This window comes from Pelobates fuscus, chromosome 2 (assembly GCF_036172605.1).
Source record: "Pelobates fuscus isolate aPelFus1 chromosome 2, aPelFus1.pri, whole genome shotgun sequence".
Taxonomy (NCBI): domain Eukaryota; kingdom Metazoa; phylum Chordata; class Amphibia; order Anura; family Pelobatidae; genus Pelobates; species Pelobates fuscus.
The window spans coordinates 94,132,815-94,160,492 of NC_086318.1; the positions used below are offsets into that span (position 1 = coordinate 94,132,815).

Genomic DNA, 27,678 nt, shown 5'->3' on the forward strand with positions numbered 1-27,678 from the left:
TTTTGACCTAGTAAAAATGCTTTTACACCAGCAGCTTATCTTGTGTTACATCCACATCTTTATTGTACATGACAGCTTTTTCTCTAAACAAAACAGATAGTGCCTCTAAATAAAATACAGGCTTCTAATCTTTTTATAAGGTTTTCTAAATCTTTGCAGGAACATTTCCCAAATTTACATTAACCATACGCCATTCATTTATAAAGACGATTGAGTAGACAACTCTACATGTTATTACAAGTGCACATTCATTTAGTAGATGCAGATCTGACCGTCTATTTGTAAACGCAAGTCAAACTTTGGTATTTTAATACTGTTCATCCAGAATATGAATGTACTGTTTCTTCTGAATGTTCCCAGTGTATTAAATATAAGCTGAATGGCTTTCATTTGCCTTTGCTGAACTATGGAAAAGGCAATCCGAGGCGTAGTATTTAATCCAATGATCAATGAAATATTAAATCACGAAAAAGCCCATACATCTGGCACTGCTGTTAAGAAAGCTTTTGGGATTGATTAAATCAACGTTTCAAAATTACTTACTTTATATAAAGTTAGAAGGGAAGAGGGGGAAAGAAAAAGTATTATTAATCAGAGCTACGGGTTTCTAGATTCAAATTTGTCCAGTATGACATTTCCTTGTGCTTTAATTGCTTCCATACAATTTATATCTGCTAGTCACGCTAGGGCTCTCAGTTGTAACACATGCTGTTTCAAAGACGTGTTTGTCCTTTAATAACCTCTACAAGCAAGCCTGAAGGACTATGGGTAAGACCCACAAGTCTTGAGTGAAACAAATAGTTTTTTTCACTTTACCCAGGACATATTCAAACAGGAAGTGAGTCAGGCCTAACCGCGAAATTGTCCACAGGCAGTGAATGGTCTAAAGCAGCTTGCAATGAAATGCAATATTACAACAGTGACCCGAAGACACATACACTCTTTCATTGTCAGGCCACATAAAACAAGTCGATGTATGTTTTAATTTTTAGCAAAAAAAAGAAAGTTGGAGCATTGACAGCCTTGGTTTAGGGCAGTACTTATCTGCAACGGGGAAATTATTTTTAAAGCCTGAGAGAGACTCTGCCATGATTGTTTGAGATCGCTGGTTATCGAACTAGAGAAGGGGTAGGCAACCTATGGCACGTGTGCCATGCACGGCGCTCATGGTATCTTTGCACGGCACTCAAGGCTGCTAGAGCCAAACAGGCCTCTCTTGCATATCAGAAATCCCAGTGGAACTTCAGATATCGGCTAATATGAAAAGGTGGTGAGGGACAATCCTCATTTTATGCACTGTAGCATGTAGAAGAAGTAATCTCAGATCACTTCCTCCCAGAACCTGTAAATAGGAATACGCACTAGAGTAGAGCAGCCTGCAGCAGCTATTGCAGTTCCTGCCCTTAACCTGTACCTGGCCAGCATGGTCCCCACTGGACCCCAGGGAAGCCATCCACAGTTCCTCATACAAATAATACGAACAGCTTACACACAAACACACACACAGTCCACACAAACACAACACCACTAACAAGCTAAATACACGCACACAACCCACAAGCAGCCTCTCACATGCAATACCCCACGCAGCCAACATACACACCTTAATTTAAAAAAATAGGACCAGCACGCTACGGGATATCCCAATCTTATTTTGGCACAGTACTGCTAAAAGATTGCCTACCCCTGAACTAGAGTGTTTTCAGGATTCAAAATTTCCATACAACAGAGAAGATTTTGCCCTGACTCAGAGCAGGATTAAACATAAGCCAACCCTCGGGGGCCGACTAGGTCCCAATAGTTTAATAAGGGAACCAGAACCATGAATATACCCGGCCCCAATAACTATCCCTGTGTGAATAATGAAGGAGAAGCCCTAATCTGGTATTCTCTCATTGTCCTGACATTTTTTGCTTTGTTTTTATAGAACATAAGACAGTTAGATTCCATTTATACCTACCTAATGGCATTTCCAGGTACTTGCTGCACTGGTGCCATACCTCAAGTTGCAGTAGCTACAGAGCACTGAGAAATTTAATTAACAGTAACAATCTGAGGATCAGGTAAGTTTCTATATCTATACTAACTATGAAGAGCTCACCATGTGATTTTAATTGGATATAAAGTGTTAATTTCAATAGTTTTATTATCATTTCCAAGTGTTAAAATTCCCTATAATTAACAAACATTTGTTTCCGAAGTCCCCCCCAAAAAATGGAATAAAGTGTAGAATTCCGCATTTCTTTATTCTCCACTTGAGTGGCTCCCTGTCCGTCATTGTTATAAGCTCTGCACTTTATAACTGGCAGTCAGCATTAAAGGGACACTATAGTCACCTGAACAACTTCAGCTTAATGAGGTTGTTTAGGTGAGTGCTACAGCTACCCGGAGCCTTTTTCTTGTAAGCACTGTATTTTCTGAGAAAATGCAGTGTTTACATTGGAAGCTTGGAACACCTCTTGTTGCAGTCAATCAGACGGCCACCAGAGGGACTTCCGAGTTCAGAGGCCCTAAAAAGGCCTCTCGTCCGATGCATTCTGGGTGAATGCATCAGACGGGCTATCAGCACACAAAGCACTGTGAACGCGCTTTGTGTGCTGACAGCCTGTCAGCACTGCTGTGGGCGTGGCTTCAGCTGACAGCTGAAGCCCGAACCCACAGGGATGCTGTCTGGCCACAATAGTGGTTGAAGGGGGGGGGGGGGGGGGGGACGGACCTACTCTCCTCCCCCCCCCCCCCCCCGGCCCCCACCCCTGAGCGGTGAGTGGGGGCCCTAAAAATAAGGGTGGCACATACTGCCCCCCCGGCCCCCACCCCTGTGCGGCCGGTGGGGGCACTAAAATTATCAATAAGGGGGGACCTATTGTCCCCCCCCCGGCCCCCACCCCTGTGCGGTGGGTGGGGGCCTTAAAATAAAAAATAAGGGGGGGACATACTGCCCCCCCCCCCGGCCCCCACCCCTGTGCGGCGGGTGGGGGCCCTAAAATTCACAATAAGGGGGGGGACCTACTGCCCCCCCCCCGGCCCCCACCCCTGAGCGGTGGGTGGGGGCCCTAAAATTCACAATAGGGGGGGACCTACTGTCCCCCCCCGGCCCCCACCCCTGTGCGGCGGGTGGGGGCCCTAAAATTCACAATAAGGGGGGGACCTACTGTCCCCCCCCGGCCCCCACCCCTGTGCGGCGGGTGGGGGCCCTAAAATTCACAATAAGGGGGGGGACCTACTGCCCCCCCCCCCGGCCCCCACCCCTGAGCGGTGGGTGGGGGCCCTAAAATTCACAATAGGGGGGGGACCTACTGTCCCCCCCCGGCCCCCACCCCTGTGCGGCGGGTGGGGGCCCTAAAATTCACAATAAGGGGGGGGACCTACTGCCCCCCCCCCCCGGCCCCCACCCCTGAGCGGTGGGTGGGGGCCCTAAAATTCACAATAGGGGGGGGACCTACTGTCCCCCCCCGGCCCCCACCCCTGTGCGGCGGGTGGGGGCCCTAAATACAAAGGGGGTGGGGACCCTAGTTAACCCCCCCCCCCCCCCCACAAAAAAAAAAAACTTATCTCCCTACCTACCCCCCTCACCCTAAAAATAATGAGGGGGGACCATTAACTAAAAACCTGTAAAAAAATGAGATAAAATCAACTTACCATTTGATGTTTTCTTTCTTCTAAAATCTTCTTTCTTCAGCCCCAAAAAAGGCCAAATAAAAATCCATAATAACCGACGCAATAAAAAAAAAAAAAAAAAAACCCGAGCGCAAAAAAAATAATCCATCTTCACCCATGGAGGGCTCCGCGCAGACTGAGCTCCGCAGGGCGGGGGAAGGCTTATAAAGCCTTGCCCCGCCCTGCAATTAGGCTAAGAACACTCTGATTGGTGGGTTTAAGCCAATCAGAGTGCTCTTTGTCATTTTACAAGCGTGGGAAAGTTCTTTGGAATTTTCCCACGCTTGTAAAATGACACAGAGCAATGTGATTGGATGGCTTGAAATCCATCCAATCACAGTGCTCTTTGTCATTTTACAAGCGTGGGAAAGTTCTTTGGAATTTTCCCACGCTTGTAAAATGACACAGAGCACTGTGATTGGATGGCTTGAAATCCATCCAATCACAGTGCTCTTTGTCATTTTACAAGCGTGGGAAAGTTCTTTGGAATTTTCCCACGCTTGTAAAATGACACAGAGCACTGTGATTGGATGGATTTCAAGCCATCCAATCACATTGCTCTGTGTCATTTTACAAGCGTGGGAAAATTCCAAAGAACTTTCCCACGCTTGTAAAATGACACAGAGCACTGTGATTGGATGGCTTGAAATCCATCCAATCACAGTGCTCTGTGTCATTTTACAAGCGTGGGAAAATTCCAAAGAACTTTCCCACGCTTGTAAAATGACAAAGAGCACTCTGATTGGCTTAAACCCACCAATCAGAGTGTTCTTAGCATAATTGCAGGGCGGGGCAAGGCTTTATAAGCCTTCCCCCGCCCTGCGGAGCTCAGTCTGCGCGGAGCCCTCCATGGGTGAAGATGGATTATTTTTTTTTGCGCTCGGTTTTTTTTTTTTTTTTTTTTAATTGCGTCGGTTATTATGGATTTTTATTTGGCCTTTTTTGGGGCTGAAGAAAGAAGATTTTAGAAGAAAGAAAACATCGAATGGTAAGTTGATTTTATCTCATTTTTTTACAGGTTTTTAGTTAATGGTCCCCCCTCATTATTTTTAGGGTGAGGGGGGTAGGTAGGGAGATATTTTTTTTTGGGGGGGGGAGGGTTAACTAGGGTCCCCCCCCCCCTTTGTATTTAGGGCCCCCACCCACCGCTCAGGGGTGGGGGCCGGGGGGGGACAATAGGTCCCCCCCCCTTATTGATAATTTTAGGGCCCCCACCCGCCGCTCAGGGGTGGGGGCCGGGGGGGGGACAGTAGGTCCCCCCCCTTATTGATCATTTTAGGGCCCCCACCCGCCGCTCAGGGGTGGGGGCCGGGGGGGGGACAGTAGGTCCCCCCCCTTATTGATCATTTTAGGGCCCCCACCCGCCGCTCAGGGGTGGGGGCCGGGGGGGGGGACAGTAGGTCCCCCCCCTATTGATCATTTTAGGGCCCCCACCCGCCGCTCAGGGGTGGGGGCCGGGGGGGGGGACAGTAGGTCCCCCCCCTTATTGATCATTTTAGGGCCCCCACCCGCCGCACAGGGGTGGGGGCCGGGGGGGGACAGTAGGTCCCCCCCCCTTACTGATCATTTTAGGGCCCCCACCCGCCGCTCAGGGGTGGGGGCCGGGGGGGGGGCAGTAGGTCCCCCCCCCTTACTGATCATTTTAGGGCCCCCACCCGCCGCTCAGGGGTGGGGGCCGGGGGGGGGCAGTAGGTCCCCCCCCTTATTGATCATTGTAGGGCCCCCACCCGCCGCTCAGGGGTGGGGGCCGGGGGGGGGGACAGTAGGTCCCCCCCCTCATTGATAATTTTAGGGCCCCCACCCGCCGCACAGGGGTGGGGGCCGGGGGGGGACAGTAGGTCCCCCCCCTCATTGATAATTTTAGGGCCCCCACCCGCCGCACAGGGGTGGGGGCCGGGGGGGGACAGTAGGTCCCCCCCTCATTGATAATTTTAGGGCCCCCACCCGCCGCACAGGGGTGGGGGCCGGGGGGGGGACAGTAGGTCCCCCCCCCATTTATAATTTTAGGGCCCCCACCCGCCGCACAGGGCGGGTGGGGGCCCTAAATTATTATTGATAATTTTAGAAAGCGAGCTGAGCTGTCAGTCAGACAGCTCAGCTCGCGAACGCGCATTCCGCGCACATGCGCGGTAAAGCGCTCAGGTTCTTCATAGGGCGGCATTCAATGCCGCTCTATGAAGAACGCGATTGGTCCAGCGCGAAGCCGTCCCATTGGGCCCCGCGATTTCGTCATTTTGACGAAAAAGGGGGCGCGGCCTAGCGGGGAGCTCGGCGCTGGAACGGAGGTAAGTTTTTAATATAAAAACACCGATTTTTTTTTTTTTAATGAATGAAAGTTCATATAAAAGCAAGAAGGAAGGCTGGGGGACCTGTCTTTCTTGCTTTTATATGGTGACTATAGAGTCCCTTTAAGATAGCTTGAAAGAAGGAAGCAAAATCATTGTTTCAGTTTTTCCTCCTCCAATACAATGTGTGTCCTGATGAAAATGACACAGTACAAGTAAAAAGGTTAACACATGCTATTGCATATAAATAAAAGAACATTGCAATATTGGGGGTAGCCATCATGACGTTCAAGCATGACTCACACAATGACATCAATCAGAGTCTCTGAAAACCCCCATTATTTTACTGGTAATGATATCGTAATACATAAACCTGTGCCATAACTCCATTCAAAAATCCAAGAACATACCTGGAAACTAGTCAAATTCACCTGTATCCTTCTGATGATTATCATTATTATATCAGGTGTTGGATACACCAAGCAACTTTATTGATTGAACCTTACTGTACATTGCTACGGAATATGTTGGCACTTTATACATGCAAGTAATACATCAATAAATAATGACTCTTGTGATTCAAATCAAACATTCAAAATTGTTAAACAGGAAATGTGTCACAAAAAACTGGTGGCAGAACATGCAATATGTTATAAAACAATGTAACCTTTCTATGTCAGTTTAGGATTAAGTGATGAACCCGACCACTCCCTGCGTTAGATGTGGGATATGACATATCAGTCCATCTGTTACTAGAGCTTCATTTAGTCTGTAGTCATATGTTTGAAGACCTTCATCCAAAGGAAAGCCCCTCTGTATGGCAGGGTCCCACGTTGTGTTTTTAGCCTAGGCAAAGAGCGCCTTGCTCAAGTCGTGTTCTAAGATCTTACACCTAGGTGTGTAATGGGCAGATGATCTCGTAATGCAGATCATCGATTCAACATTCAAGATAAAAGATTGGCAGCAGAAGGCTACATACTCTACGAGTCAAGCAGCCTGTGTTACCATGATGTCCTATACTTTCCTCAAAGTTCATCAGGCATCCATCTAGCGATTCATCAATTCTACACCTGTTATTTACTTAGCTGTCACACGTCCTATCATGCTCAACTATGCACCAATATTGTCAGGATCAACAACATTAAATATAGGCTAAACTGCGGTCATTACTCTTTGTATGAACACCTTGATGAAATGTTATCTATGCATTGGTTTAGTAGTGCAAAGACAGTGCTGCATTAGAACTCCAGTTTCCGCAACTAACTGCATTGGCTATATTGGATGGTAAGTAATTATTACTTAAACACTGAGACTGTCAAGTCATTCATAACGCTTTAGCAGGCACTTGGGGGAAGGGAAATGGTAAACCATAAAGTTCACACACACTTCAAAACACAGAGAAAAACAGATGCTTTAACAATAAACTATGTGTATATGGAGTGTACATACACACCATACACACACACACATGCCAATTGTGGAAGTTTTAGAAGGGTATTGCAATTTTGGAAAAAGAGTTGTTATTTTTCCTATTCTCTATGATCACTTATTTAGTGTATAAACCCTTAAAGGACCACTCTAGGCACCCAGACCACTTCAGCTTAATGAAGTGGTCTGGGTGCCTGGTCCAGCTAGGTCTAACCTTTTTTTATAAAGGGTTTTTTATAAAGGGTTAAGCCAGCCTCTAAATCCTCTAGTGGCTGTCTCATTGACAGCCGCTAGAGGCGCTTGCGTGATTCTCACTGTGAAAATCACAGTGAGAGCACGCAAGCGTCCATAGGAAAGCATTGTAAATGCTTTCCTATGCAACCGGCTGAATGCGCGCGCAGCTCTTGCCGCGCATGCGCATTCATTCGAAAGGGAGGATCGGAGGCGGAGAGGAGACGGAGGAGGAGAGCTCCCCGCCCGGCGCTGGAATAAAGGTAAGTTTTAACCCTTTCCTCTCCCCAGAGCAGGGCAGGAGGGGGTCCCTGAGGGCACTATAGTGCCAGGAAAACGAGTATGTTTTCCTGCCACTATAGTGGTCCTTTAAGTACATAACAATATGAACTCTGAGCACATGAGCTGCAACCAATACTTTGTTCTAGCAAATAAATAAAAAACCAACTTGACAGGTTAAACTACATAACATGTTGAGGGCTTCCTATGTGAAAGAAACAGAGTGAAAAAGAAAATAAAACTTCACTTTTGTATGTCATGTCCTAAAAAAGCATTCTTCTTTTCTGGGTGAAATATGTTTTTATAGCACAAAGCACACTTTGTTAAACCAGGCATTTCCCTGCAGCTTTAGAAAATGCAATCTGGGACTGTAAATTCAGCTGCAGGAATCAAGTTACAACACGTTACCCTAGGACGGTTATGGCCCCTCAGTATACAGCAAGTTTACTGTCAATACCAAAATAGAACTCTAGCAGTCATCAAGATTCACATACTGAAAAAATCTCTGTAGGATGTAAGACAACGTTACCATGATCGCAGGCTGTTAGGACTGCTTTGGCAATTCCTCTTAAAAAATTTCTAAACGTCTCCAAGTAAAAAATGTCCCCCATCCCAGCTTCCGCTAATATTCAAATGTCAGCATTGTCAATTAAAGGAAATTAACAAGCACCATCACCACTACAACTCACTGTAGTGGTTATGGAGTCATGAGCGCCCTGGCCCCCTCACAGGGTAAGTAATCAAACTGCAGGCAGTTTGAAAACATACCTGGCGTCCATAGGGCACAGTACCCAGTCTTCTTGATTCTATGCCAGAGGGATTAACTAATACCTTGGCAACACCCATGGCCCCTGGCAAGAACTGTACAAACCTGAATATGTGGAAGGCCATTAGTCTATTATTCTACATATATATAGTGAGAAGTTAGGAAGGTACACACAGGACAGTGTGTCTTTTAGGTTTGTCCTCAGACAATATAATGCTCCAGCCAGCCTTTTCACTGTATAGGGGTGCAGGTTGGGGCATCAGAAATGCGTGATGTCCCATAAATAAACCACTAACTCGGTCTAAGGAGTACATTATCCGCTGGTGCTTTGTGACTAGTTGACTGGCTATACTTGTATAGCAAGTCTACTTTCGTTCAAGTTATACCCGCCTTGAAATGAGTCAGTTGTAATAGGCAACTTTGAGACCGCTTTGGAGTCAAATGGGTCTACTGACTAAAAAGCAAGTCATTGAGACTTGAGGAATTCAAGTTGTTTGCTAAAATAATTTGCTAAGATGGAGCACAGAATGTCCTGTTCAACCTCAGGCATATTTTTTATGAATTTCTATCTGGCCTAGATTTACAACCTACTTTTTTGTTTAGCAATACTTCCTGTTTAATGTATATATATATATATATATGTGTGTGTATATATATATATATATATTTATACATATATATATATATATATATATAATCTAAGACTGATAAAGATGTTTATTGCATAATGTTTGAAAACACCTATTTTGAAACCATTATTTTTTTATTTTTTTTTAAAGCCCATTACCACAATGTTTGAGGGTATGTAAACTCTCCAGTTTTATAATCCTGTAGACTACCTCTCCCATGATGCATGTCCAGCAATACTGACAACACCTTTGCTAGAATTCACTGCAGCCCTTTTCCCATGACATGCCACCAGAATTTTGCATGTTTTTTTTTCACATTTTGTCATGCTCTGCATGCTAGAATGAATACAAAACGAAATACTGACTACCCCTGATATGTGTTCAAATCCTATTTTATGATGGTTATAAAGGACTCTTGAAAGACATGTTCTTTTAATAACCATCACAATGACAAAGTGACTGGTAGACCTCACTCTGCAGATCTCTTTCTAATCCATTTTCAGTTCTAATATTATTATTATGCCTAGCATACAGATCCATGTTCTTGAGCAAATACATCTGATCTACAACACACAGGTCTTCAAAACAGAAGAATCAATAGTCCCTAGTCTCAGTGCCAGACAGGTGAGAAAAAAAATCTTTAAAGCTAGGAGATGCCTGTGTGAATTCAGTGCCTCTGGCAATCAAAAGGTTAACATGTGCCAAGCAAAGTGACTTTCCATAGAAATAGCTCTACATGTCCTGCCAATTCATGACGGTGAGTGCCAGTATCATGTTGTCCTCCATAGCTCAGGAATGCAGTTTTTTTCCCAATGTTAAACATAATCTCAGTTAATAATCAGCAGCAACTCAATAATTATTAAAATGTAAGCAAGAGACAAACACAAGAAACAATGGATTCTCTATGCACACTGCTGACCATGTCAGTCATGAACTTCAAATTCAATTTTTTAAGGCTTTTCACGGGCAAGTTTATTGTTGTTTGCATCACATTCACAGGCAAAAAAAAGATATTGATTGTGGGATGGTGCAAATGTTTCATTTGATAAATAAAAAAATAATTATGCAAATATTATCTATTCCACTTCAGTTTTGTTATTTGATAAGGTTTGTGGTGCAAAAGTAAGTAAGACTTGAACTCCATATATACAGTATAACAAACATATAATCTTGAGCACTTAAACCAATCTACATTAGGTGATGCCCACAATAGCTAGATTGTAGGCTAGTATAATGCTTCAAAAACACCAAAGAGACCTGCTTATATCATAGGTAAGATAAATGATAATCCATAAATCATGAAACCTTTGCCTGATTCGACAAATCCACCAAGTTTTCCTGAACAGATATTATTTAAACATGCTGATGGGGTAGCAAATGAAAACCTGTAGTATGTAGTAGTAATCATTCAAATGCAACATAAGAAAAATCATCCACCTAATCAAAGCTGTCCTTTAGAGATTCCACTATGATTAATGAACTACTGTTTTGCACAATGATATAAATTTTATATTGTACAGTGCACTGTTTAGAGTTAAGCTGACAATTCACTGGAAAATTGAAGGCCATTATAGTCAAGTTGAAAAAGCTACGTTGGCATACATTTTAAAAACCAGGACTCAACACACATTTGAGAGTGATAGGTTTCAGCTATAATAAGTCTCATAACGAGAGTTCCCCAACCATTATTGACGTTACGGAAACCATGATGTGAAGATATCACATGAAATACCGATAGACCCCTGCCCTTCATTTTGTAGCCTGTTGCTTTGTAGAAACAGCATTTGTTAACATGAAGAGAAGCTTTTCTGCATTCCAATAATCTCCACATCAAACATAAGGCTGTTAAAATCAGAGAAGCCTTACCAACTGTGTATTACAGTTGTCAGTCGACCCCTGATGTGAATTTTGATGTATTTATAGAAAGACCACTCTGGGACAATTGCCTCTCCCTTCCCTGCATTTCTATTCAACAAACCTGAGTCATATGAGTTTAATGTGCTAAGAGTGTGTTCTCTTATTTTTATTTTACAAAAAGTGCAGCTTTCAGTAGGAGTTGGCACCTGTATAAATTAACCTTGTTACATCTCTCTTTGTCTGTCAATCAGACAACCAATCCTATTACTTCCTGGTTGAAAAATTACAAGTGTGCATGTTTTCATTGAGTTATATTTAAAAAAAAAAACAGTGATTTAAGTATTTATTTTTGGACAAGGATGATATTTCCTTGTTACACTACACAGATAAATACCATTCACTGGGAGTGTAAATATTAAATTGCATGGGCAAGTCAACTTGGTGTCCAGGGAACACTGTGCCCTTAAAGGGGACCTGCCACCCACAATTATATATATATATATATATACATACATATATATATTTATTCTCACCTGAAGATGTAGAAGATGTAAGAGATGTAATCGGGCAATGTAATCTGGAAACAGATGAGAATAGCTGAACTCTCCATTGTACATTAACCAGTAAATTATGCTGTCTATAATTTGGGTGCTGATGCCTGCACACACAGGTATATCCCTCCATGTCTGGCAGTCAGAAATGGAGTTCTTGCAGACAGAATGGAGTTTCTGGTCTTAATGTGAAACTATAGTGTCAGGAAAACAAAGCTTTTTTTTTTTCTTGGCACTATAGCTCCCTATAATGCTTCCTTCCCTCCTTAAATGGACACTAAACGCAAGTGTCCCCTGATACCTGGCTCTGTCAGGCACCCATGGTCACTGCTTCTGGCCTGAGGTGATATGCTAAGGCCGAGGTTAATATCTCTGCATTATCATGACAACTCATACCAAGTTTGGATATTATACAATGGCCCAACTTTAGTATGAGTTGACATGCAATTTTTTATGATGTTAAGCAAGGCCAAGTTGCTTAAACAATTCTACATCACTTAAATACTTTATTTAATTGAACAACATAGTGACCAGAACCACTAATCTTTAATGTAGGGGATACTGTTGTAGTCGACACCCCTTTTACAGGCCTCCTTGAGTGGCTGTCACTCATATAGCCACTAGGGGGACTTCCTGGACAACGTCCTGCAATTTTTACATGACCTATGTTCAGCATCTCTATGCTATGTGTGAAAACATTGAACACTCCCAATAGAGATGCATTCTCTATGGGGGAGCATTGGAATGGTTGAGATCATCAATACTGATAATCTCAGCCAAAGAGGAAGGACCAGCAGCATGGTAACAAGTGGTAACCAGCAGGATGGAAGGTGTAAAAAGCTATTGTAACCCTTGCAAAGGGGGCCCATAAATCTAAAGGGTGAGTAGTAAATTATAGCATAAGGAATACATGTGTGTATTCCTAATTCTTCATATTTATTAATATTATTTTGTTATTTATATAGCGCCAGCAAATTCTTTAGCGCTATGCTAATGCTATAGTGTTCCTTTAAAGACAACTTAGAAATCACTGAAGTGCTGCTGGAAGACATAAAGCCCAGCCCTGGGCTACAAAATGGCTGGACCAAGAACACTCTGTCTGTGTAATTATTTGCTTTCCTTAAACTTTCCCCAAGTGATTAATGAATTTACAGTCTGCGTACAAAGATTTTCACCCCACGCTATCTCTCCCTCCCTTCCCCCCATTTCAACACTGGGAGCACAAAGACTGTTTACAGCTGAGATTATTAGACCATTACTAAGGCACTATTCTGCCTATCAACTTCATACAACTGGCTCAAGTTGTTTGTCTGAGACTGGGGCTCTAGGAGCAATCCATCACCTGGAGACAGAAATTAAAATAACATTCACAGCATGTATTACCAAGTCAAATTCTACTTCTTTTTTTCTCTTGCAGAGTATAAGAATTTATTTCTGGAGCAAGTATACTGTTTTTTACTCAAACATTACAAGTTAAGTTATAGGCACAGCAGACAGTCCTTCCACTCCACCAATACATTCCCCCTACAGCCGCACGCTTGTCCGTAGCAGGAAAAAAAAGTATAGAAAAACTGTTCACCCGGGGCCAGGAACTGCATGTCCAGGGTGTCGGGTGATATAAAATCCACATCCTTGAGCCTGGACATACACAGCATATACTCCTCCACTTAAACTACATTTAATAACAGAAAAGGGCAGAGCTTATAACAATGATTGACAGGGAGCCAAGATGAAAAGTCACAAAATGAAAAATCCTTGAAAGTGAGGTTTTCCCTTTAACCTAATGCGGTAATGTGGGGAGGTTTCAGTAACAATGTCTACATGTGTATGTTAACACTATCGGCATAAGATATTATTATTCATTTTCTTATTAATAGCATTCATATTTTGTTAAATGCATTTCTTTCTCATAATGGACACAAAAAAAGATCTCAATCTAAAATTACATCAGCGTAAAGAAAACAATGGTACATTAACTGCTACTGAAAAATCCACAACTTACAAAAGGGTTGACTTTGTGACCCTTCAAATAATGCCATAAAAAAACAAAATGTATGATGATAATATATCAGCTTACACAATACAATCGTCTTCCAAAACAGTAGTTACACTGTAGCAGGTTGGGTAGACAGGTCACAATAGGCTAGAAGACACAAGAATATGTTAATTAAAGGGATCCTATAGTGCCAGGAAAACAAACCTGTTTTTCTTGCACTATAGGTCTCTACAGGGAGTGCAGAATTATTAGGCAAATTAGTATTTTGACCACATCATCCTCTTTATGCAGGTTGTCTTACACCAAGCTGTATAGGGTCGAAAGCCTACTACCAATTAAGTATATTAGGTGATGTGCATCTCTGTAATGAGAAGGGGTGTGGTCTAATGACATCAACACCCTATATCAGGTGTGCATAATTATTAGGCAACTTCCTTTCCTTTGGCAAAATGGGTCAAAAGAAGGACTTGACAGGCTCAGAAAAGTCAAAAATAGTGAGATATCTTGCAGAGGGATGCAGTACTCTTAAAATTGCAAAGCTTCTGAAGCGTGATCATCGAACAATCAAGCGTTTCATTCAAAATAGTCAACAGGGTCGCAAGAAGCGTGTGGAAACACCAAGGCGCAAAATAACTGCCCATGAACTGAGAAAAGTCAAGCGTGCAGCTGCCAAGATGCCACTTGCCACCAGTTTGGCCATATTTCAGAGCTGCAACATCACTGGAGTGCCCAAAAGCACAAGGTGTGCAATACTCAGAGACATGGCCAAGGTAAGAAAGGCTGAAAGACGACCACCACTGAACAAGACACACAAGCTGAAACGTCAAGACTGGGCCAAGAAATATCTCAAGACTGATTTTTCTAAGGTTTTATGGACTGATGAAATGAGAGTGAGTCTTGATGGGCCAGATGGATGGATTGGTAAAGGGCAGAGAGCTCCAGTCCGACTCAAACGCCAGCAAGGTGGAGGAGGAGTACTGGTTTGGGCTGGTATCATCAAAGATGAGCTTGTGGGGCCTTTTCGGTTGAGGATGGAGTCAAGCTCAACTCCCAGTTTCTGGAAGACACCTTCTTCAAGCAGTGGTACAGGAAGAAGTCTGCATCCTTCAAGAAAAACATGATTTTCATGCAGGACAATGCTCCATCACACGCGTCCAAGTACTCCACAGCGTGGCTGGCAAGAAAGGGTATAAAAGAAGAAAATCTAATGACATGGCCTCCTTGTTCACCTGATCTGAACCCCATTGAGAACCTGTGGTCCATCATCAAATGTGAGATTTACAAGGAGGGAAAACAGTACACCTATCTGAACAGTGTCTGGGAGGCTGTGGTTGCTGCTGCACGCAATGTTGATGGTGAACAGATCAAAACACTGACAGAATCCATGGATGGCTAGCTTTTGAGTGTCCTTGCAAAGAAAGGTGGCTATATTGGTCACTGATTTGTTTTTGTTATGTTTTTGAATGTCAGAAATGTATATTTGTGAATGTTGAGATGTTATATTGGTTTCACTGGTAAAAAATAAATAATTGAAATGGGTATATATTTGTTTTTTGTTAAGTTGCCTAATAATTATGCACAGTAATAGTCACCTGCACACACAGATATCCCCCTAAAATAGCTAAAACTAAAAACAAACTAAAAACTACTTCCAAAAATATTCAGCTTTGATATTAATGAGTTTTTTGGGTTCATTGAGAACATGGTTGTTGTTCAATAATAAAATTAATCCTCAAAAATACAACTTGCCTAATAATTCTGCACTCCCTGTAAAAAAAAAAAGGATATTGATTGTGGGATCGCGCCCCCCCCCCCCCTCCCGTGGGGCTGAAGGCCACTTACCTGAATCCAGCACCGATGTTCCTCTGCGCTGGATAAGGTTCCGCCCACACTCTTCCGTCAGCCAGCAGGGGAGACCTAATGCGCATGCACGGTTTGAATTCCGGAAGCGCCCCCAGTGGCTGTCTGGTAGACAGCCACAGAGGGCAGACTTAGAGCTGTACTGTAAACATTGCAGCTCTCTGGAAGTGCAAAAGGGTCACAGCACCCAGACTACTTCAATTAGCTAAACTGGTCTGGGTGCCTACAGTGTCCCTTTAATTACACACTAATGATTGAAATTCTATTATTCTGCCATTTGAGGATGGCATTGTGAAATGGTCAAGGTTTAAAACATTAACAACTAGAAAAGGGTTGAACGTTTTAAATATGGGGAAGTTACCATGGAAATTATTGGAATGTTTCTTCTGATACTACTGGTCTCCATAGTGATTGTTTAACATTCAGAACTCTGTCTCCTTTTCTAATAGAGAAACTTTTATAAGTCTCCCACAATGCGTGTAATTGAAAGAAGAGAAAGAGAATTTTTTTTTTTAGATCAGTGCAGAAGAGGTAATTACCCCTCTAGCCTCTTGTTAGCCCTCCCCTGATGTATATCTATCGATAGGCTGATTTGAACAGAAGATTATTGTTGTTGATAGCATTATAGTCAGAAAGAAATGACATCTTGTCCAGATAAGGAGATAAAGCAAGCAACATTCAATAAATTATAAGTTTATGCAGTTGGTGCCCTCACTTCCATTAGCTGCTGTTAAACCAAATTATATAAAAATAATATTTTTTTGAAAAGAGTCTGTACTGTAAGAGAAGCACAGCTGTGAAGCAGTGGAAAATAATGCCACCATGGGGTCCCTGAGACATTTGATTTTGTGGCTCACGATGGAATTATTTGCGTATAATTCGCAGTTTATTCATATATATATGGTACTATGACAACAAAAGCATGTAGCCTATCAGCACCCTTTCCTTGTGTCAGATGGTTGCAAATGGGATTTGTCTTGCTGAAAAGTATAAAACGTTAGTATATTTGAGTTTTTTTTGACACCATCTAACGGTTAGCATTGTTCTAGGCATTTATGTGGAATCAAGTCCTGGGATATTACTTTTAATATCATCATGTACATAGTATTACACATGTAGGGGGACATGCATTTCAGAGCCTAAAATTCACTATATTTGATAAAAGAAAATACCTTGTCCCTTGGGCATACAGATGTCATTTGTTTACAAAAGGTGGACCTATTTTAAGAGTCTTGCATAGCATCATTAAAGCATTATGTTGACCCTCCCTGTCCATCCATGTTGCCCGCAGCCATGTCCCCCTCCCTCCACAACACAACCACATTCCCTGAAGCCATGTTTTGACTCTTGAGGGTGGGGTTAGCTGCACTGACTGGCAGGGTGGTGTTGGCCTCTCCCTCTCCATGAGGTGGGATTCTTCCCATAATTTACCATTTCTATTCACTAAACCTGGAATTGTAGTAATTTGAGAAGGGAGTTACACAACTGAGATCAAAAAAGCAGAATATGAACAATTCTGAACCTCAGCCAATTTTCCAGCTTGGCTTAGTATTATCAATTCCCTTGTGAAATCACCAGAATTCCTGATTAGTGAATGAACCCCTAACAGTTAACCTAAGAGTATACAAAATCCACACGAATTTATAAAGAGTGAACATGTACAGATTTAGTTTGTTTAACCATACAATTAGCTTGTTTTTCTTTTTGTAATGTACAGATGGTTAGGAAGGCAGGAAAGTGTTAATTGTCATTGGTCTAAAACTCAGTTATACTGTGGCTTGTTTACTGTTGTAAAGAGCTGAGATCAAACTTGCAGCATGGTATCTGCACAGTCTCACCTCACCACAGAGTTCACTTTCTTAGCTGTTTAATGTAAACATTCACAGACCTTTCAAAGGAAAACAGAGACCTACTTGCAGATCATTTGCTGCTGAGTAAGTAGGCCCAAGTGTACTGTACTAGGGTTACTAAGCAATGGCAAGCTTCAGATATTCTCAGCAATACGCTAGTCAAATTGACCCTCAGCAGGGGCTGGGTAGACACACTGTACAATATTATTAGGGTAGTCATGCACTAAACAAACGGATGACAACTAACTTTCTAAATTATGTTCAAAGTGGTCATGTTGGGCAAATTATTAAACTCTATTCACTTTGAAACTGTTGACAGTAAAATGGTATGCATCAACAGAGTGACATTATAATGTTGCTGCATTCAAAATATCATAGTGCCATTAAAGCATCATTTACGGTGGTGTACGTCATTACAATGAAGGATACAACAGTCAATCACCCTGCAATCATGCATCCTCTAAGCAACAGTCCAAGCACCATAACCACTACCACACATTATAGTGGTTATGGTGCCAGAAGTGCGGATGTCCATACCAATGTAAGAACTCAAACTGTTTAGTAACTGTTTGACTTCTTACCTGGGCTCCACTCCACATACGTAGTTCTTAACCAGCAGATTCCATTAGCTCTCCTGACCTAAGCTCTGCAGGTCTGAGAGTGTCAATTGAGCTGTCACAAACCACACTCAGCCAATGAGATAAGGAACAGCTTCCATTAGAGGGTAGGTGTGCAGCAGCGCCCTGTGCACCAACCTAAGAAGTGAAACCATTGCTAAACTGTTTGAGTCCTTAAATTAGGGCATGCACGTGGCACCATAACTACTACAGCACACAGTAGTGGTCATGGTGCTTGGAGTTTTCCTTTACAGTTTGCAATATATTTGTATATTCACCTCATTCAATGCTTAGAGAATAAACTTTGAGAAATCCTTCCGGAAGAACTATAAGATTGTTGTTGTGTAGCACAAGAAACATTAACACGGGAAACACACAAACTTGAAATCACAATAGGAAAAACATTCAGATAGATAAGTAAAACATAGACCAGTAACCCTTGCATGGCAATCCAATACTATGCACCTTTATGCACCTACATATATACCTACACTGTATATGCCAAAGTATTGCTGTGTATCTCCCTGTACGTCGACTTCTCTGTAACTTTATTGTTCACTGCACAAGGAACAATACCATGAAATTTGCTGCTGTATATGAACAATATTAATTATAGCTTTCTATTCCTTAGTGAGTAATGTTGCGCAGTGGCCAATCCTTTGCATGTTATGTCTACCCGTTTTACACAAGAGACACTGAGACATGGTAGGGCCAAGCAGGATATGCTGGTGTTTTATAAATAAATAAGAATCAGGAAGAACAGTTTAATCCCAGTTAAAATCCAAAGTAAGACAGAAGGCCAATGATGAAAGGAGACAAAATCAGACACTGTCCCTGTATTTGGCAGGTATGTAGACATCTGTGTTCCTGAAAGGACATCAGATAGCAATGATGTTGTAGTGCAACTATCTAGTGCAAGTGTCTAGACTTAGTTCTGCATAGCTTGCTGATTTCATTCCCACTTCCAGTAATCTTCATCAATTTCTCAAAAGGATACAGGATTATTTTATTACAGGAATGGCACAAGCCTTAAAGGGACACGTCACTGCCCAAATACAAAATAAATAAAAAATCACTGTTTAGTAGATATGCGCCAAATGAAAACTTGCATGTGATTAATTATGCTTTTTTTGTCATTGAGGTGTAAATCTAAAAATAACTTGCAAAACCTGCAGTTATTCTGTCTCCTGCCTTTGCAAGACCTCCCCTTCTAACCAAACCCAGACATTCTGTGGCTGTCCGATCAAAGACTTCCCAATTCAGCTCAATGAAATGTTTTTGCAAGGCAGGTGCTCTGATCAATTGCCTGACTCTTGAGTTTGGCTTCTCTGAGCTAACCAAACCAGGAAGTAACCAGACAAAGCCTAGGAGTGTAACCAGGTTATTTTATTATTATTATTATTATTATTGCCATTTATATAGCGCCAACAGATTCCTTAGCGCTTTACAATATTATGAGAGGGGGATCTTACTATAAATAGGACAATTACAAATAAACTTACGGGAACAATAGGTTGAAGAGGACCCTGCTCAATCGAGCTTACATTCTATAAAAGTGTCAATTTATATTGAAATCTGCACTTTTGGCAAAATGAAAACTAGGGCACACTCTCTTTACACATAAAGTTTTTCAGCTAGCTAAAGCGCTTTAGGGGTCTGGAGTGTCCCTTTAAAGGAGCACAAACTGGCACTATAGGGTCATTAGGTCCCCCCCACCCTCAGGGCCCCCCTCCCGCTGGGCTGAAGGGGTTAAAATCCCTTCAGCCACTTACCTTTCTCCAGCGCCGGGCTCCCTCTGTGCTGGGGAACTCTCCACCCCCTGCCGATGTCAGCTCGGAATGGGCATGCGCGGCAAGAGCCGCGCGCGCATTCAAACAGACCATATGAAAGCATTACTCAATGCTTTCCTATGGACGTCCAGCATCTTCTCACTGTGAGAAGCCCCTCTAGCGGCTGTCAGTTAGATAGCCACTAGAGGCTGCATTAACCCTCAGTGCAGGGTTAACACTAGAGGGACCTGGCACCCAGACCGCTTCATTGAGCTGAAGTGGTCTTGGTGCCTATAGAGGTCCTTTAAGGCTGGCATAGCATCATCCCTCTAGCATGTAAGGTCATTGAGCAGGGCCCTTAACCCCTCTGTTCCTGAGTGTCCATTTGTCTGATTACAATTACGTGTCTGTTAGTCCACCCATTGTACAGCGCTACGGAATTTGCTGGCGTTATATAAATAATAATAATAATGGGAGTCTTAGTTATGCAACAACTGTGATAAAGCCCTCCAACAACTCTTTATTACAAAGACGTGCTCACATAAACACTGATAAATCATGACGGCCACCATACATTTCACCCTTTATTTACTAAACTGTAAATTGTGGAGTAATATCTCCAAACCAGATATTTTTCCTATTTTAGTCTACAATTTACAATTCTGGGTCAGTTTTCCAAATGTCTTGATTTAATTAATAAATGTACATTGTATAATAATGTACAATTTTAAGAATTCACAATACTTTCAAGACCTTTTTCAAGACCTTTTTTTTCGGCAGCATGCTGCTAACTTTATGTATCCCATAACAGAATTGCCATTATAAATGTAGAGTGAAACCATTTACAGCAATAAGCTGTTCCCATACACTTCCATATATACACACAAACTATCTCGAGAGGATTGCGTAAGTGCATATTTCTTTCACAGATCTACAGTAAGTATGACAATTTCACCGAAGACGTGATTTAAATATATAGCTGGTTCATAACATACAGGGTTGAAAGTTGAGATTAATAAAGCATATGACTCTTTAGTCAATTTAGCTCTGCAGTTGTTATAGAACTACAACTCCCACTATGCTCAACTCCAGCCAAATTAACTTCCTTTCTTGTAGTGTGATTGTTGGACATACTAAGAATTGTAGGTCTATGAACAGCTGAGGGATACCAGATGTTTAACAGCCATAAGCCATTCTTCTTTTATTGAATGAGTTAAAAAGAAAATCACACATTTCTGCTGAGCTGAGTGGAAGGTAAATGGTTTATCATGTTGCAGATAAACCTGCCTGGAACTGGCATTAGTATATTGTAAACTCATCTGACAGCAAAGGATACAACATTCCATTACTAACTAGTGACTGTTAAAGGGGCAAGCTAATGTAGGATGTGATATTATGTCTTCAACTCACAAGCTGCTCAGCCAGTCAGATTATCAAAGTGGGAATCAGGAAAGGGGCAGTCCACAAAAGTAACAGAGAAAGCTGGTAGCTATCACAGGTCTTAAAAACAGATTTAGATAAAGGAGGGGAACCCAGCTATTCAAATCCCACTTACTTCAAGAAGTATCTCTGCCCAGTGTGGGTGTATGCCATCTCCCAGCCGGGTGGCAGGGGCAGCTCATCTGTCACATCATACGATTGCTGGCGGAGGTGAGCATGCTGCTGAGCCGGACTCGGGGCAGACCCGGTACTTACTCCCAGTTGAAATGAAGCAGGGGATGACTGAGATCGGAAATGCTGGATTCCCAGCCTTGGGGGGTGACTTCCCGAATCGGTGCTGGACTGTCTAGAATGGGATCCAGAATCGGGTTCCATGAAGAAGGACTCAGGAAGAATCTTCTTTCTCCAGGAACTGGGCTTTGGGTTCATCACCGAATTAAAGAGAGCTTCCAAATCGGTGTCCAGATCCTGGGTGACATGGATGAACTGATGCCCTGGTGGAGGAAGATCTGTGCCTTGATTGGAGTTCATTTTCCCAAGCAGAAACACAGCAGCAGACTGTGTCTAAACCAGCTCAGACCTCCTGATGTCAACACAGGAGCCCAAGGAAGCGTGGATTGCGCAACGAACCTAATAAATAATCAATAGGAAACTTGGGAAAAGTTGCTTGAGGAGCCTAATAATAACAATCAGTCTTCTAGAACAATTAGAACGTTGATAGGCTGAAAGTTCCAATGAAGTGCATTGTGACGTCAGCCAGGGAAAGGTCTTCTCTCCCGGACCTGGATCAGCTCCCAGGGGCAATGAATGTCCAATAAAAAGCCTGCTTGCGTGGGGTGTCTGAGATCCCTGGTCCACAGGCTCTGAGCGCCTTCTGGACGCCTTAAACAGAGTCAAGAAGCTAGCAGCTCTCAGGAAGGGACAGGGAGAGGCGTCTCTGGGCAGAAACTTTTTTTTCTTCTGTCCTGAATTATGCATGAGCTGCAATCTGTGCGTAGGAAGCACAACAGCCGGAGCCTGCCCTGCCCTCCTGAACCTCCTCCTCACAGACCGGGACTTTACCTTACAGGGCAAGAGCCTCAGGCTTTCACTCCCACGTACAGTTCGGGTTACAAGTGTGGGTGAAAACGTGCAGGAGACTGCCCGAAGATCGCTTTTTGTACAGTCTCTCCAACTCTAGGGAATTGGCTCTAGGGAAAAAAAACAACAACATATTTAACCCCCTCACTGCTGATTGCTTGATATTTGCAATCTTGAGTGGCAATAAGTGTTTTGAACACCAGATCAGCACTGGAATGGTTAAAGAAAATGGCGAGGATTTCGTTTTTAATGGAGACATTCCTTTTTATGAAAGTAAATTTTTAACACCAAATCCTCAGCTACAATTTTTTTAAAACTTTATTTACGAACATAAAGAGTTGTTACGATGATTATAACTATGATTATTTAGCAATAACATAAAATTTTAAAAATAGCTTTGTTTGCTTAGTCCATCACTTTAATAAACAATTTTGTGGGGGAAAAATGAACTGCCTCGACTGACTGTATATTTAAACATCGAGTTCCAGCCAATAGATTGTGATTTGAATACCAGACCAGCAATGGAAGAGTTAAAGAAAAGTGGAAAGGGATGGATTTCGGTTTTATGGAGACATTCCTTATGAAAGTACATTTTGTAACACGAAACTATTGGTCTCTACTTGTTAACTTATTTGTTTTGAACTTTTCCTTTACTGACAAAGTTTTCTTTTGGGAAATATTATTATTAGTTCAGAAAAGAAAGATTTATTTGCACAATTTTAATCACTTTAATTAAGCATGTTTGCATTAGAGAGCCACTGTCAGTAGTAAGATGTTTGCACAACAGAATTGGCAAAATTGCAAAAAGGCAGATATGGGTTGTGCTAATCCTTCATTAAAAATATCTTAAGTTTAATTTTTTTTTATTTATATGCAGCGCACGGTATACTGGTCACATAAAAACTTTACATGTTGTGCAGGGCATATCAGGCACAGCATGCAAATTAGACTAATCTATACAGTATTCTGTGCATGGCATACTCTGCACTAGTCAAGGAATGTCTGACAGCTCATTCTGTATTTTCTGTAGATGACGAAGCACTCATGAGCACCCCTGAGGCATCACAGGGTGGCAAAGTCATGGAACATAGACGTGCAGTAGAGGTAAATAACTTTTTTTTCTTTCTTTCTTATAACCTCAGCATTAGGTCAATGCTGCAATAACGATTACTGGAGTGAGCAAATAAGGAACTCTCATTCCTCTGGAACGGACAGTTCAGTTTGTATTCCTAACGCTCTCCTCTGCATTTAGTTTCAGGGCCAAGCCCTCCAAATGTAAATAAAAAATAGTTTAACTCACTTTTTTTTTTTTTTTTTTTCAAGTGCTACTCGATACGACTCCTTCAACGTCAAGCCAACTCCTCTTCTCGTCCATCGAATGCTTGTCCTAGATGAGAATTGGGGATAAAAGGCGCATGCGCAGCCACTGCTGCCATCCTCTAATAAAATGCAGGTTAGATGTGAGAACTGGAAGACAGCCACTTAGAGACATGTGATACCCTGCAAACTTAGAGACGTGTGAAACCCTGCAATTAAGTATTGCCGTTTCTACTAAACAGCAATGTTTTACATCGAGGGGTTAAAACTAAAGGACCACTTAACCCAGGCTATTTCACTTAGATAAAGTTGTCTGGGTGCCTCTAGTGGTCCTCTAAAAATTGAAAAGATGGCAAAATTGGCATAAAATTGTTGCAACGTATACAAGAGATAACTAATTGTGTTCCTTAGAAGGAATGATTGGAGACTTTGTTAGTACTCTTGAGAATGTTTGAATCGTTACTGTAGGCTCACCTCTGTATATCCCAAACCCGTTAAATCACACAACGCTGCCATGTGACATCCGATTTTATCTCAGTCATTTCAATCAGTTGACAGATCTGTCACCCAGTGTCAGTATGATTGAGGGAAAGTGCACAGTGAATGCCCTTTTAACCAGCTGGGCAGCCTGTCATCCTGATGCACATGCGCACTGGAAAGGCGTACCAGCTTTGTAGATTCTGGGTAGGGATCTGCTCTTTCTGCAATGATGTATTGGTTGAGAATCATCAACTGCGACATGTATGCATGTCTTAACTCTCCTATTAAGAGCTGTCTACCTTGCTGCCACTGATTGCAAATTTCTTCCCTTATAACCTATTGTGTTAAGCAGCTGAAATGCATAGAACAAAACCCAAAAAATTAACTGCGTACTATTCAAAATCCCTATACACATTTGCATAACAAGAGGTTTTTAGTCCAACTCCCTTGACTACTAAAGTGTAAGCTCACCTGTCCATCAAGGCAAACCTGTCGGGTCAGTCCTACACTAACAATTAATCTTGCTGCTTTCAGATAAAAAGCAAAATCTCTATGGGACAGAAAGGGGTATTGTTATAAGTCACTACACACTTATTAACCCTTAAGAGGGCACACTTGGGGTGGGTGACAATACTGTGAGATGGTTGTATAATACAGGAATAAATACAGACATACAGGGATGGACTGATAGCTTTTGGGGCCCCTTGGCAGAAGTAGATTCCAGGCCCTTTGAAGGCCAAATATATGTGCATTAATTAAATGTTAAATATAACTCTCATACATTATAGTTGTGTGTGTAAGCAGGGGCATCTGTATTGAATGTAGACATGAATGTATGGGTGGTTTTATGCTGTGGAATAATTTTGCTGAGGGCCTATGCGTGTGAATAAAGGGGAGTGTTGGTGTGTCAATGCAAAAGTGCATTAGTGTAGAGCAGGGGTGCCCAAAAGGTAGATCCCCAGATGTTTTAAAACTAAAGCTTCCATGATGCATTGTCATTCTAAAGCATTCTAAAGACATGCAAAGCATCATGGGAGTTGGAGTTCTACAACATCCTTGGTGTAGAAAGTATGTGTACAAATTCAGGGATATAGTTGTATGGAGTGTCTTTTGTCTTTGAAAACAGGAGTACATTTAGCAGTGTAGTTGTGAGAAGTGTGAAGCGGGTGTATGTGTGTAGAGTGTAAGCATGTGTAAATAAAGAGCTTTGTCTTGGCGGGTGTGTGAACGAGGGGTGTAGTTGAAATCTGTGTCATTGTTTGAAAGTGGAGTGTAATTGAAGCCTGTGTAAAAGTTTTTAAGGGGTTTATTTATATGGTGTAAGTGTTTTGTTTTTTTGGGATTCTCCTACCTCCTTTGGTGCTCTTTTCACCATCCTCCACCACGTGTATCATTATATCATCCACCTGTTTGTCTCCACATTATCTTCTCTTTAGTATGTCACACCTTGTCTCCCCATCACCCGCATTTGACTCTCTAATGTGACCTTCACAACTGTAATAAGTCCCTGCTTCCCAAACACCCCACTTGTGTGTTTCCCACATTTCTCTACCCAACAATTTTCTAACCCACCCCTTTTATTTTGTGCCCCTTCTCATTAACATATCTACAATACCCGTGTGTGCCTTTGTCCCATTACACCCAATCATAACATACCACTTCTTATACGTGCCTCTGTCTTTTAATCCCTCAACCCCACTCTTTCCACCAGCTCCTATTTTCCCTCTACCCATCCTTTTCAAGCATCTATTTTCCATTGCTGTCCCTATATAATACCATGTCCTCCCTAATTCCCTTTCCATGATTTCCTCTCTCTGATTGCTCCCCTAGATCTGTTCTATTCTCTGTTCCTTACATAGTTTTCCCCTTCTTGCCTTTTTTTCTGTTTTTCTATTGCTTTCTTCATCTTTCCCTTTTCTCTTCCTACATCTCTTCATGCTCCCTGTTGTCTCTGTCAGGCCACTGCTTCCTCGCCTTGGTGGCTAAGAGCACTCTGTGTGAGAGGAGAGTACAGGAAGTGATGTAACTTCCTAGTTCTGCCTCTCCCATCACACAGAGCGCCACCTTGTGGGAGGACAAGGGGGAGACCTGGCAGAGAGAGCAGTTATGCTGCCAGGTCCCATTTAATGGGTGGGTGGGTGGGTGGGTGGATGGATGGTAATGTACAGTGCAGTAGGTTGGGCGAACTGTGGCACATTGACAGGGCGCATAGAGCCCTGAGAACTAGGTTGGGCGACAACACGCAGCCCATGGATGTGATCACCCACTTTCAATTCTTCCAAACCAAGGAAGCATTAATGGGCAAAACCAGAGAAGGCACGATCCGCTATGAAGGCGCGGAACTCACACTGTTTCAAGACCTCTCACCTGTCACCCTCCAGAGGCATAGGGAGTGGAAACCGATCAACAAATTACTGAGACAGAAAAAAATGCTCAAGTACACCTGGGGCCATCCATTCCGCCTCCTTGTCTTTAAAGATGGCCGCCCTCATGTCCTGCATCTCATCGGAGACGCAGGAGTCTTCTTACACGGCCTAGGGATTCAGACTTCGTTTCAGCTTCCGACTCCACCGGACAAAAGTTGGATGTTCTTCTATGTTATTAGTAAGATCTCTCCTTCTCCCACATTTATGCACGACCACAGTAACTGGATTGGTGGTGCCGCTATTACCACATAAACAGGTATGTCCCCTCACAGCTTCATGTTTCCTAATAAATAACTGTTCACTAGTAAACAGCAATTGTGAAAATTTTAAAGCGTGCAAAACAAGTAAAAATCATCACTAAAAACACAGAAAAATTCCACTCAGGCGTAACTAAAATGGAATATAATATAAAAGATTTTATCACATGTCATTCTAATAATACAATTTATCTTTTGACATGTGATTGTGGACTACAATATGTAGGGAGAACAACGAGATCCCTAAAAATTAGAATAGTCGAACACCTAAGAAACATGCAGAATAAAGTCCAAAACCACTCTGTATCCATCCATATTAATGAAATGCACAATGGTGAAAGTAAATGTTTGCACTTTATAGGAATTAAAAAAATACAAAAACCTTGTAGAGGGGGCGACCACTTAAAGATCCTGAATAAAGCAGAAATGAAGTGGATCTTTGATTTGGAGACCCTCTCCCAAATGGATTAAATATATATTTTGATATGTATAACTTTATATCATTGGTTGAGTTTAAATGTGTTTTTAAGGAAGGCTTCTCTCATTATTCTTTTTATTCTCCTTTTACTTCTCTCCTTTTTATTTGATTGTTTTTTTTTTCAATTACCGTATACCTTTTAAAAATATATTTTTATGCCACATGGACTTCTAATGCACACTTTTATATGTTAAACTATTGTCCCATTGATCGCATGAATGACGATTGAATTGCGAGAATGGAGATGGGATTATAAGTCCGAAACGATAAGAAGTGGTATGTGGAACGCATAAAAATGAAAAAACATGGCGGCTGGGATGCACAAGAGCAACCTTGAAGCGATGTTCCATGACCTCGCGAGCACCGAGATGTGACCGCGAAAAGACAGTCTACCTAACAATAGGCTGATGAAACTAAGGGGGCGG

The 27,678-nt window shown here is 42.2% G+C and overlaps 1 protein-coding gene across 1 annotated transcript in view; it reads right to left on the minus strand.

Moving 5' to 3' along the window:
* Positions 1 to 22,265, minus strand: part of WWTR1 (WW domain containing transcription regulator 1) — an 80,044-nt gene extending 57,779 nt beyond the window's left edge. Inside the window, exon 1 of the mRNA XM_063442470.1 lies at positions 21,331 to 22,265. Within this exon, the coding sequence (XP_063298540.1) occupies positions 21,331 to 21,746 (416 nt within the window). The 5' untranslated portion in view covers positions 21,747 to 22,265. The remainder of the gene's footprint in view (positions 1 to 21,330) is intronic.
* Between the last annotated feature and the right edge of the window lie 5,413 nt (positions 22,266 to 27,678).